Source organism: Heliangelus exortis, chromosome 15, assembly GCF_036169615.1.
Source record: "Heliangelus exortis chromosome 15, bHelExo1.hap1, whole genome shotgun sequence".
NCBI classification, from domain to species: domain Eukaryota; kingdom Metazoa; phylum Chordata; class Aves; order Apodiformes; family Trochilidae; genus Heliangelus; species Heliangelus exortis.
In genome coordinates, this window is record NC_092436.1 from 15,740,368 (window position 1) to 15,753,980 (window position 13,613).

At 44.2% G+C, this 13,613-nt stretch overlaps 1 protein-coding gene across 5 annotated transcripts in view; it reads left to right on the forward strand.

Annotated features, from left to right (window-relative positions):
- Window positions 1-7,217, forward strand: part of LOC139802839 (protocadherin alpha-C2-like) — an 87,464-nt gene extending 80,247 nt beyond the window's left edge. For 4 of the 5 annotated variants that reach the window (XM_071758373.1, XM_071758372.1, XM_071758374.1 and 1 more), the window contains exon 4: window positions 5,265-7,217. In XM_071758373.1, coding sequence (XP_071614474.1) covers window positions 5,265-5,575 — 311 coding nt within the window. In that variant the 3' untranslated portion in view covers window positions 5,576-7,217. The remainder of the gene's footprint in view (window positions 1-5,264) is intronic. The other variant, XM_071758375.1, reaches the window with a different exon arrangement.
- Window positions 7,218-13,613: the final 6,396 nt, after the last annotated feature.

Below are 13,613 nucleotides of genomic sequence, written 5' to 3' on the forward strand. Positions count from 1 at the left end.
GGTTGTTTTTTTCTTTTTAAAGGCTCCAGATTGACCTCGTCCTTAGAGACAGCTGAGATTGTTTGGCAAACTGATGGTTAAAATGGTTCAGCTTTGTTCTGACCAAATAATTCCTCTGTCTTTCTGTTCAGTAGCTGTCATTTTATCATGCTGAGGCTGGGGTTTTTTATTTGCTTCCTTTGTCGTGTTGTTGGTTATGATTTTATTTTTGAAGGGTTTTTTTTTGTTTGTTTGTTTGTTCGTTTTTCAAAAGCAAGATTAAATGGGCATTTTAATCTCAAAAAGACTTAGGGATGATCAGCAAAGCCAGAATGTCTGCAGGGATCCTCCAAATGTCATGGAGGGTTTGGGTTTTTTTTTTTTCAGGGCACTCTCTTTGCATTTGCTGTGCTGGTTTGGAATCAGTGCCCAATGTCAGACTCTGTCTAACAGTGAATATTCAGAATATTCTAACAGTGAATATTCATTAAGGCTGCCAGAGGCAGGAGCTGCAGTCAGAACAGCATCAGAGGAGGAGGCAGGGAAGGGAGAAATCAGGTTAATGAGTGGCTTTCCCTGCAATTTGCTTCCTGCTTATTGCCCGATCTTAGTTTTAAATAAATTAATTTAATTAATGTGGTTTGCTGCACTGACCTGAGGACAGAAGGGTCTGTCTGTGATTACTGCTGGGGTATTCCTCTTCTCACGATAGCTTTAGTTGGCATGGTCTGGTGTCTAGCAAAAAAAAAAAAAAAAAAAAAAAGCATTGAATAATATTTCCTTTAAGCTTAATGATGGTTTGATTGAAAGCTTTTATCAAAATGATCTCCTGAGCCCACAAGCCACCAAATTTTTAAAGAGAGGGACAGAGTGGTGAGGAAGGGGGGGTGAAGGGAGGGAGCTGCTGTCTTGGCTGAGCATGTCATGCAGGCAAAAATGTCTCTGCAGGGAGACAGAGCTGCACAGAAATGGTTTCTTCTTCTCCCCCTTGAGCAGGGGCACATCTGTTCTAACACTCCTTTGCCTCCTTCTGAGAAAGGTTCTTTGGGGAAGCAGCAGGCACAGAGGAGGTGGGGATGATTTCCTCAACGCTCAGAATTGTGTGGCCAGCTCAACACGGTGGGAACTGAGCACCACCTGGTCCTGGGAAACAGCAGATTGGAGCTGTGGGGCTATGCAGGGACAGGGAAAAAACATGTTCCTCCATCACAAAAAACAAGAATAATAAATAATAATTAAAAAAAAAAAACCAAAAAACAAAAAAACTGGAGAAAAACCTCAGTGAGATAGAGATTGCCATCTTTGCCCAGACCTGATGGGAGATAATTTTGTGGGATGATGTGTTCTGTGAGCAGGCATTCTGCCCCATATTTAGCATATTTGTCAGTCTCAGCCTGTTTGTGCCCATCACTCAGCATTTCCACTCTATTCCACTCAGGTCTCAGCACGGGTGGTTTTACAGCCTGGTGCAGGCCAGCCCTTCACTTGGGTGAGTTTGCAAATGCTGCATCTGAAAAGACAGCACTGGAAATCTCAGTGGCAGAGCTGTGCTTTGGAGTTTTGTAGCAAAGCATCACTGGAGACCTAAACTGTGCTGGGGTCACTGGTGTCACAGCTCAAATGGGGCCTTTTAGCAGGGGGTAATGGTGCAGCCTTTCCATGGCTGAGCTTTCTCCAGTATTTCTCCAGTATTCCAGCAGAACATGCTGGTGCCTTCCTAAATTAAAATCCTATGAAGGGATTAGGGCTGAGAAAGTGGCCTCATCTTGCAAATAGTTGCACAGGGTTTTTGTGACTCTCACTGTTAAAGAGATTAGTTCCAAACTTCTTATTTTTATTTTTTTTAATATTTTGGCAGGGCCATTAATGCACCATCCCTCAAGCCAGGATGCTGCTGAGTTTGCCCCTGAGGGTGGAATTCAGTTCCTTTTCCACTAGCTGTCCAAAAGTTAGCTGTCTGGTTTCTCCAGGATTTATCTGTAGTTAAGAAGCAAAGCTGATACAGCTCCAGCAAGGAGAGGAATAAAAAAAATTTAATACAGCTGAAAATAGGAGTGGAAGCCAGGTGGGTTGGACTGATTTCTGAGGGTGCCTGCCTGTCTTTAGAGACTGTAGCAGGGACTAAATAAAAAAGTTTAGATTGGATGCCAACTTTTATCAGTGGCTGAATTTCATAAAGGGTACCTTACCCTGTGGGTGACATCTTAAAAAAGAAAAAAAAAAAAAAAAGAAAAGAAAAGAAAAAAAGAGGTGACTACAGTTACTGGAAGCTAAATTGTAGGGACTCTGCTGCTTGTAGTGGGTTCCTCAGCACAAGGAGAGTTTGGTACCTCTGGGAAACTCATGTGATGAGACCAGGAGTGCTCAGTGAGGTGACGTGGCTCACCTGTAACCTGCTCCTGGCCTGGGATCTTGGAGCTTGTGCCATCCACATGCCCCTTTCTGACTGACAACGTGTGGGACATGTGGTGCTTTCAGAGCAGTGAGGGCTTGCTGAGCGTTGGGCTGTTGCTGAAGTTGGGTGTTGTTTCAGTTCTTCTGAGAGGCAGAGAGCTACAGCATCCAACCCATAAATGTCTCTGGAAGAAAATAAAATAGGTGGGCACCATACCTGGTGCTCCAGGCTTCCACAGAGGTGATTTTAGGATGGGGGGAGGCTGTGTGTGGATCTGCCTGTGCATTTCAGACACCAGTTACTGGGTAGAAAAAGAAAGACAACCCTGGAAGTCCTTTTCTCCCAACTAAATGTATGGTTGGCTTGACTGCAAAGTCTGTCTTGCTCTAAATTCCATTTAAAGTCTATGGGGACACTTGTATTTTGGTGAGAGTGGAGCAATGGAAGGGGTGAAAAGTTCAGTTCCCCTTTTAGCATCCAGACAGAGAGACAAGGAAGCATCAGGAACTGCAAGTACAGCCTAGATTTTGGGTTCTGCTGCATGCACACATTAAAAATAAATAATCTGCTCCCTGAACATGATGGTTTGCTGTGTTCCTTGAGAAGAAAGTGTAGGGATAAGTAATCCTTGGAGTTACACCAGGAAATGGCCCAACTCTGTGCTTTTCTGTGGCACAGCCCCACTGTGTTGGTGTAGGAAGAGGAGAAGCAGAATGTTTTAAATTAAGTGGTATAGACATAGCTGGCAGATTTATTTTATTTAGATTTTCCTCTTAAGTTTTTATTAAACAACTTTAAAGCATTCAAGAAGAGCCAGGAAATACATGAGAGAAATGCAGCTCATCCTGGTAAATGTAAATAGCATCTCAGTGGTAAGGGTTTGTTGTTGAATTCCTGTTGGAAAGGAACAGAAAAGATGCTTAAGGGAGTTTTGGAAATGAAGTAGCAAGTGACATTTATTCTTGAGCTGAAATGCCTCAACATACAAAATTGTTGGTAGAGCTGAACTGTGACCTTCCAGGCTGCTAATACAGATAAACATAAATATTATCAGGTAAATCAGGCAGAAGGGAAATGTCCTGAGGAGGCTGCTGAAGCCCCTCTGATGGGAAGGATGGCTGTTAACTCATCAAGTTCTGTCTGGCCCTGTTTTTTCCTGTGTGGGCTCTCCACACAGCTCTAAGGATAATTAGTTGCCTTTGGCTTAGTGAGTATTAAGGAGCATTAAAATGCTTCCTTTGCATGGACAATAAACATCTTCAGGAACTGGGGAAAAAAGACACACAGAAATGCAAATAACCCCCACCCCCCTTTGGTCTTTAGGTTGACAGAACCCTGATTCCAGGCTTGATATGATGGGTTTGTTGTGTTTGGCTGCATGATGTCAGATGGCTCTGTGATAAATGTTACTGACTTCATCTGGTGAGTGGATTTGTCTAGAGAGAACCAGATTAAAGGGTCAATATCCTGCTCAGAATTAGATTTTAATAATGCAGACACAGATGTGCACTCTGGTGGGCTGGCACGAGTTTGCATGCAAGGAAAAAGAGTTACTGGACCTTAAGGATGCCCTTGCTTCTTGCACATTGCTTTATTTGTATGGTAAAATCAGTAAGAAAAAGTCACTGTCATTGTTCCTCTCATCTTCAGCCCCAGGTGCTCACTTTAAGGTGGCACAACCACAGTTGTGGTGGTCCTGGGACCCATCGTGTTGTGTCCCTGCACATATCAAAGCAGTTCTGGGACCATTCACTCTTCCCAACCAAGGAGGGTTCAAAAATTGAGGTCACCTTCAGCTGGTTTTTTCCTGCCAGGAACAGGAAAAGAGCATTGGGCCCAGGCCAGTGTTGCTTGGAGTGAATGTGTCATGGGCTGGGTGGGAAGGGAGAAGGATTTATTTTTCAACTAGGGCTTAATTTTTAATGTACAACCTGAAAGCTCACATTTTTATATGGCTGGAGAAAGAGAATTGATTAATAATTTGGAAAAAGGCCAACACACACAACATTGACCTTTGTAATTTATCATCTCAAAGAAGTAAAAAACCATATGAAAAGCACTTGACCAAAATACTTTACTAAGCAGAAATGGAAGCTGGTTCATATTAAAGAGTTCAGTATGGAAGGGGTTGCTAGGACATTGCTCTTCTGAATGACAAATGTGAAAAATCTGAGGTTGGACTCTGGGATGTGGTGACAGAGTCATCATCCCTGGAGTTGTTAAAAAAATGTTTGGACCTGGTACTTGAAGACATGGTTTAGTTGCCATGGTGGTCTTGGGTTGATAGTTGGACTTGATGGTCTTTGAGGTCTTTTCCAACCTGACTGATTGTATGAAATTCACAGAAAAGCTACAACTACTAAAACAGAGGAACTTCCACATCAACAATAATTTTTAAAAAGATATTTGAGGAGGTGAAGGTCTCTAAAACAATTTTAGCAGTTCTAAGTAGATAGTAGATAAGTAGATAAACTAAAAGTCAAATCTTCTTTGTCATTAAATATAATCTGAAGGGAAAAGAGTTGTACAGGTTGTTCTAATCCTTGATTAAACATCATACTGTAAAAGCAGTCGTATCACCTCCTTGACAGTGGCAGGGGATGCCCAGGGAAATTGTGGATGCCCCATCCCTGGAAACATTCCAGGGCAGATTGGACTGGATTTGGAGCATCCTGGACTAGTGGGAGGTGTGTGGAGTCAGTCAGTGCCTACCAGCCCTGAGCAACCTGGAGAGGAACCAGTTGGGAACACTCAGATCCAGGCATCCAAGACTCCAGGAGAAAGCCAGGAGAAAGCCAGAGCTTTCACCCCTGGAGCTGATACTCACCCAGTGCTTGTATTTCATGATGCTTTAAGGTTTTTCTTGCTCTTTTGACTTTTTTTCTTTCAGAACCCGAGGCAGGAGAGGTGTCCCCCCCAGTGGGAGCTGGTGTGAACAGCAACAGCTGGACCTTTAAATTTGGACCGGGCAATTCCAAACAAGGTGGTCCTGGTGAGTTGCCAGACAAATTCATTATCCCAGGATCTCCTGCAATCATCTCCATCCGGCAGGAGCCACCCAACAGCCAAATTGACAAAAGTGACTTCATAACCTTTGGCAAGAAGGAAGAGACCAAGAAAAAGAAGAAAAAGAAGAAGGGAAACAAGACTCAGGAGAAAAAAGAAAAGGGCAACAGCACCACTGAGAACAGTGACCAGTGAGGGGTTTAATAATGAGAGAATCCAATTAGCCAGTTTTTGTAATAATGGCAAATTTCTCCTATGTAGCAACGTCCCAACTTCTTCCTCCTGTTAACAAATTTCCTGTATGTACAGACTTGAGAAAAATCAGCAGGAAATTCGGTGTCTGTCTAAATTGCTTAACAGGTTTTGTCTTAAAAGCTTTATTAAGTCTGGTGTTAACTCTTTTTCTCCACTCTGGCTTGTTTTCAGACTCTAAAAAGCAGACACAAGTTTCCTTTCTCCTACGCCGAAAAGGAGAATCTTCACAGTACAGCCAGTGAGAGGTTGGACTCTCAGCACTGTGGTTCCTGTGCTCCTGTCTTGATGACACTTACAGGGCAGGTTTAAAAGTTTTGATGTTGTGCACCCTCTATCTGATTGGAAATATTTGTGTGCAGAGATGTCAGCTAGGTGACTTGAGACTTTGCAAATGCAAGAAGAGCTGGTAAATAACCAAGAGAAACACCTCTTGGACAAAAAGATGTTCAGGCTGGGGAGGAAAAGTCTTGAAAGGAAACGCCCAGACTTTCCAAACCTTGAGAAGGGAAGGTGTGGGAATACTGAGTCCTATACATGAAGTATTGTACACACTCCTGCAAACAAACCCCTCACATTTACAGCTCTTTTAGCTCCTATAAATTTTAGCTCTTCCCAAGCAAGCCAATGGGAAAATTGTCCCTTCAGGCCCTGTGTTACCCTGGCAAGGCTGGCCCTCTGAGTGGGAGAAGGGCTGGGCTGACATCCCAGGAATGTAACTGACTGTGATGCTCTGTGTCCCTGTTGCCACTCCAATGTTATTTTGCACATGAAGTCTCTGAAAAGGTCAGAGTTTTTCCACGACACTTATGCAAAAGAGAGAAAAAAGAAACGTTAACTATGCTACTTGTTATTCGAGATATTTATTTATAGAGAGATATAGCTGTAAATGTTAAAGAAATATGATGCCCTTTAACCCAAACAGAAGTCAATCTAGAGCCATTATGAATCATAATTGCTGCTATTAAAGTGCTTTAGAAAAATTGCCTGAAACATCTCTATGATATCGGCCACTTGCCAATAACAGCTTTATTCTGTCGGGTGATTTGAGGGCTGCCTCTTGCATGTGTTAGTAAATACAAGAATATTTTTTTCTTTGTCTTTTTTTCTTTTTTTCTTTTTTTTTTTTTCTTCCATTAATCTGCACTTTCAATACACCTTTGCAAAGAAACTCTCCTAATATGAAGAAGCAGAAGCAAACTCCTCACAGAAATGGATTTCCTGACCTGCTAGCTCTGTGCAGTACCTTGGTGTTACCTCCCACACAACCTCTTCTGATTTTAGTTTTACTTTTCTATGAGGTTATGAGCTCCTGACCCTACTAACACTATTATGTAAAATTCAAGTACTGTATGTATGCTGTATGCTCTTATAAGGATCCTGAAATATTTATTCTGTGCTTGTGTATGTGAATGTCAATGCAGCTATTATTAGAGTGGACTTTAAGCTTTACTGTTGAATGTAAATCCATTATTTCTTTTTTGTACACTTGTGGAAAAGTGGAGTAGTGTTAATTTTTTAAGCCACTGTTGATTATCAGTTTTTTTGTGTATGAAACACAAGTAAAATATCTTTCTTAAATCAAGCCATGCATGCATTTTGGGATTTATTGGTAAGAATCTATGAAGCTAAAGCTCTGTGAATTGCTGAACCTAAGGGTATAAATGGAGTCCTGAATGTGGCTGAGGATGTTGCTATAAAACCAATCCATGTATTTTTAAACAGAACGTAGCTGATGAGGGAATTCCAAGGAGTTTTCTACATTATTGTGCATTCACAGAATAAAGCTCAAATGTCATCTTAATTGGAACTGTGTAAGTAGCTCCATAGCTCTGAAATTTCTAGCAGGCCCTTTAATCTAGGATCAAAGAGAACAGCTGAGACAGATCTTGGATGTTTTACGTTTCCAAGCTGCTGATGGTTCAGAATTGAACACCTCCTGATCATTTTGAAGAACCTGCAGCAAGTCTTGACACAGCAGAGGGTAAGGATCTAATAAAAGAATTTGGATCTCGAAGCATGGACCAGAGGTGGCCTCATGTGGTCTATCTGGAGTTTCCTTTTGCTACCAGTCTTGTTTTACTGGTGACAAAAATGGTGCTTCATGAGACAGAATCCTTGATTCAGTTTTAAAGGCTGGCCAAGAGGGGGAAAAGTTAAGATTTGGGGAGGGAGCTGCTTGTTTCCTGCAAGGACATTTAGAATTTGGGGGGGAGGGGGGGAGTGAGTGGGAATTTGCTCATTCTGCCACAAGTTTGGGGGTTACTGTTTAAATATCACAAAACAGTGGGGATTGAGGGGCAGAGGTGGTGGTCAAGACAAACAAGAATCAAGAAACAAAAGATTCTTTTATGATTTTGCTGATGATAAAGTGAGCCAGGCAAAATCCACTGCAGAATTTGTTAGCCAGGAAATGACAGTTCTGGGGCTTTTTACCACTGGATTCTTCTCAGAATCCCTAATTTTTCTGTGAGCATGTTGTCTTTGGAAGTCTGGGGTTTGTGCTTAAAAAATCAGTGGCCAGAACCATTGGGCTTTTATACCAGTGAAGTCTGAGTGATGTTGGACATTAATAACATCCTGTCATTAAAAAGATCTCATTTTGCATTAGGCTTCCATGGCTTAGTCTTGTGCAGTTCCTTTCTGCTCAGAATTTGGGTCACTGCAGAGCACAGGAGGGGATCCAATTAAAGTTTTCCAGTGGTTTTACATGAGGGGAAGAACAGAGAACCCAAAATCCATCGCCCGGATTTCACGTGTGAAAATCCATTATGAAATTAATTGCAGACACCTTTGATATCTTTTAGGATCAGCTCTCATTTCCCCTTCTTCTTCACACATTTGATGGTGTTTCAAGGAGTAGCTTCTATTTTTGGAAAAAAAGCTTTTTACATGGTTAATTTACTTTCTCCCCAGGAGAAATGGGAGTAAGCAACCTTTATAGAGCAGTGCTTATCAGTACCTGATACAGTGAGGACAGTTTCTGTAGCATTCATTACTCAGATTGGCTGAAAAAAACCCCTTAAACCCACTCATTCTGAGGCTTGACTGTCTCAAGGTTCCTATAAACAGCATTTCCTCCAGGAAACTTCATTTTCTTGGCTCCTCAAGCTGCATCCAGCATATTTAGCTACAAAATGAGGCAGTGATTCTGCTGCATCCATCAGGGCACTTCCAGAGCTTTCTGCCTTTTGAAAAATCACCTGTTCTCAAACTGTAATTACATTCTTAAAATGTAAAGTCAATTACTGCCTTTCTTCCACACACTTGGCCTCACTTATTCTAATCCAGGCTGTAGCCAAGCTTGTGTCAACAACTCAGTAAAATAAATGCTATAAAATCCTCTGTCCTTTACCCTATTTTCCTCCAGCAGCAGTTCTGTGGGTCCTGATAAGCACTGAGGAAGGGGCTGAGCCATTATCCTCATTTGGGTCCTCCAGAATCAGTAGGTTCTTCAGTTTTACTGTTATTTATTTGGAAACTCTTGGCTGCTCCTTGACACAGACATTTGTCAGCACAGTGCCCTGTTCTTTTAAGGCTTCTGTAAATATGTAGAAGTTTCACTTGGATCTGAAGTTTGGCTTTGGGGAGTGCCCTGAAATCCTTTGGGTTCTCCCTCCACACATCTCTGAAGGAGAAATTAGTATCACACATATCCTCACACACTTTAACAGATGGAACAAATATATACCCTGGGATGGGCATGGACAGGCTGAGGGCACCAAGCAATGAAATAAATTGATAAATTTTGTATATGAAGGGCTTGATGTGGTCACTGGGATGCATCAGATGCTGTGTGATGCTCACAGATGCCTGGTTGGCTGCATGGGCACAGTACTCACACAACTGCACATATTTAATTAATCCATAATTAATGCTTTATCACATCTTCATCACCTTGTGGAGCTTAAACCTGCATGCTAGAAAAATCAATGTTGCTGGCATATAAATTAATTCTCCATTAGCTCCTGGTGTGGGGATGCTGCACTCTGTTCTCCTGAGTGCTCTCCTTTCTGTGGCTCCCATCCCTCACTGGAGGACCCAGTGCATTTCCAGATAGATCTGTCTATCTATAAATATAAATATAAATATAAATATAAATATAAATATAAATATAAATATAAATATAAATATAAATATAAATATAAATATATAAATGCAAGGATTTGTATAGAGATATATAAAAATATAGGTCTTGGTTATATTCTTATCCAGAATACTGCAAGGCTGGGAGTGGAAGCACTGCTCAGGTAAAGCCTATTATGCAAATCTATCTGATTTTCCAGAGTGATGCCACTCTGGTGATGTTCTGCACCTACTTCTTAGAGTAGAAGATGAAAGGAATCCTTCTGCATGAATTACTGCAGAATTCCCTCTGGTGAGCAGGACATCTCTCACATTGCACCATGGATTCCCCTTCCTATCCCAGGACTCTCCTTGAATCACTCTGACAGAAGTTTTGACATCAAAAAGGTGACAGAGATGCAGTGAGGTGACCACCTCAGAAGCCACACAGTTTGGGACATCCAAAGCTGTTTGTTTGCCAGTGGTGCCCAGAGCTATGTGACCTGAAAAAAGGCAGCAGGGAACTCATCCACATGTAACTGATGTTCTTAAGAACTGAGCATATTACAAAGTGGACATGGTAGGCTGGGAAATGAGATTTTTAAAACCAGGACCCTGGGAAAATTTGGAGGTATTAAGCTGACCTTCATACCAAGTAGATCAGCCATAAATCTGTGGTCACTCCCACCAGTCAGTTCATTTCTTCCTCACCATTATGGGCTCCGTTATAAGGGGGGGGAGTGGGGCACCTCATAAAGAGATAATCCCATGGCATGAAGAAATAATCCCATGGATGGTGTCAGGTGGGCAGTGTAACCTCACAGACCATTGCAGTGAGGCACTTGGGGTGCTGGGTAGAAGGGTGAGAAGGGAGAAGGCCGTGTCCCCAGGCAGGAATAATCCCTGAGGCTCCCACCACCTGTGCCCCATGGGCTCAGCTGGGGTTCTGCATCAGTGCTGGGACATTACACCAGCTTCCAGGCTTCAGCACTGAGAAGGGAGAATATTAGAGCTGGCAGCCCTGTTCTTGCTCCCTTGGCCATATTTTATGGACATTTCAAGTGTCTTGGCACCCCTTGAGCAGCAGCAAGGAGAATGAGAAAGCCCTTGCCCATTAATTACAGGGATGGCGCCGCACAAGAAGCCTGAGCAGCCGTGGTGATTATTAAAGCACATCAATCACAGCACTCTAATCCTGCAATAGTTTTTCCTGTTAGATAAATCCTTCAGCTTTTCTGGGACTTGGATTTCCGCTCAGTGCAGCCTCAGTGTGTGTGATTCTGGGGGAAGCTAGAAAAAACAAAAACAGGTGAATGTGATCTTACATCCTAAACGAAGCCCTGAGTGCATCAGAGCCCTCCTTTAGGGAGACACAAATCACTCCCTGCCTTGAAGAACTTCCTTCTATCAGGGTGTTTAAACAAGCCTGGCTGAAGGCTCTCTCTGCCTGTGAAATGGTGGGCTGAGCAGCTCTGAGATAAACAAATTCTGCACCCTAGGGCTTATGGTGCCAGGCTCATCCCTGGGTTATCCACTCTCCCAAAGCCATCACTGACTGTTGTCTCCATTCCCCATCATCCCCCCTGGTGCCAACAGCCTTAGGTTCAGTGAGGACCTTTAGGTGTCATTCCTGGGGGTGGCACAGTGGGCTGGAGCCAACCTGCCCCTTCCCAGGTGCTGGAAACCTCAGCTGGGGGCAGCTTCATGGGGCCACGTGGGGAGGGGATGGATGGGTTCAACATTGCTGAAATCTGCTCTCAACCTGGCAGGACAGAAATTACCTGGGGTCCACATCAGATAAAGGACAAACCTGTGAAATTCTGCTTGGCTTCTCAGCTGCCTGAAAAGGGATTATGCAGCATTTAGGTACTGCCAGTTGAGAAAGGGACCCACAGAGCTCCTTAGGGGTTTTTACCCAATAAGCAGGAGCTGCCTAATCCCAAGAGGGTGTTAACTGTGTTAGTTACCTGAGAAAGTATTTTGTAGGACTGAATTTAAGCTGCCACCAAGAGTCATGGAGCTACTTTGGCTTTCCAAAGCCCCATGGAATGATCTCTTCTTGACCTCCTCCAGTGCAGCTGCAATATTAATGCAGTCTGAAGATAAAATGCATCTCACCCTGAAGACTGCACTGAGAACTTGCAGGACTTGTCCTCAGCAAGGAAATGGCACAAAGTTCTTAAACCAATTTTATTTTAACCTCAGACTCCCTTTGGAAACACAAGGGGAGGTCTCAGCTGGGTACACAGAGCCAGACTCTGGGCAGCAGCAGAAAGGAGGAGACATTATTAGGCAGAAAGTGATAAGAGTGCTATGGGGGTGAATTCTTCCACAGCATCAGAAGGTACCAGGGACTCAAAATGTGACAGGTCAACCCAGGGCACTAAATGCACTTTCACTCAGAGGGAGGGGTTTTTCTACCCATAGCTCTTGCTAATGGCCCCCTGGGTCAAGCAGGCTCTCACAAATGGGCAGCTCATAGAAGCTGCAAAGCTGTCAAATACACAGGAGCTGCTGACCTGTGAGTTACATGGCTCCAGCTGCTTGTGCCTAAGAAAAAAAATGAAAAAAAATTCAAGTAAACAAATGGAGTGTCTGCTCAGGTCCTTATTGGCCATTGCTGGGCTCCTCCTATGAACCTCCCATGCCAAGCCGTGGGTGCTGGTGTTCATTAATCTGCACCCAGGCTGATTCAAATGGGATATTGCAGGGCTGTTCTGCCACTGCCTCCACAACCAGATCAATGCTGATGGTGCAATTAGTTCTGCATTGATTATCTGACAGCAGGAAACCCCTCCAGCAAGGGAGTTTTGGGGTGAAGAGCTTGGGGTGGTGCTGCCTGCCAGAATCCTCTGGGGGTAGAAAATAATAAATAGGTCACAAGCAGGCAAGCTGGAGGTGTTGAGTTAGGAAGCTGAAGAGGAGGCAGCAGTGTGCCCAGGTGGCCAAGAAGGCCAATGGCATCCTGGGCTGGCTCAGGAACAGCGTGGCCAGCAGGTCCAGGGAAGGGATTCTGCCCCTGTGCTCAGCCCTGGGGAGGCCACAGCTTGAGTCCTGTGTCCAGTTCTGGGCCCCTCAGCTCAGGAAGGAGATTGAGGTGCTGGAGCAGGTCCAGAGAAGAGCAAGGAGGCTGGGAAGGGATCCAGCACAAGTCCTGTGAGGAAGGGCTGAGGGAGCTGGGGGTGTTGAGGCTGGAGAAGAGGAGGCTCAGGGGAGACCTCATCACTCTCTACAACTCCCTGAAAGGAGGTTGGAGCCGGGGGGGGTTGGGCAGATATCAGTGGGACAAGAGGGCATGGACTAAAGAATTCTTTCCTAATATCCAACCTAAACCTCCCCTGGCAGAGCTGAGGCTCTGCCAGGGGAGGTTTAGGTTGGATATTAGGAAAAAATTCTTTGCAGAGAGGGTGCTCAGCCATTGGAATGGGCTGCCCAGGGAAGGGGTGGATTCTCCATCCCTGGAGATATTTCAAAAGAGCCTGGATGTGGCACTCAGTGCCATGGGCTGGGAACCACGGGGGGAGTGGAGCAAGGGTTGGACTTGATGAGCTCTGAGGTCCCTTCCAACCCAGCCAGTTCTAGGATTCTGTGATTCTATAAGTGTGTGCAGCCAGAAGGTGGAAGGAACACAAGCAGGATGGGTGCACACCCTGTGGAGCAGGCTCTGCAAAAGTGCTGTCTGGCTCAATATTGTCCCTCCCTTACACAAGGGACCAAAAACTTCAGTCCATGTGTATGGCCACCATATATTGTCTGTATTGCTGACTCTGGGTGCCGGGGGGGCTGCTGGTACCTGCTCTGTGTAAAGGCAAAGGGCTGGCTGGAAAATCCACACATGGTGCCTATCAGGGGTGGGGTTAGGGTGGCAAATGAGACAGATGATCACCCACCCACCCACTCACCCACTCACCCACCC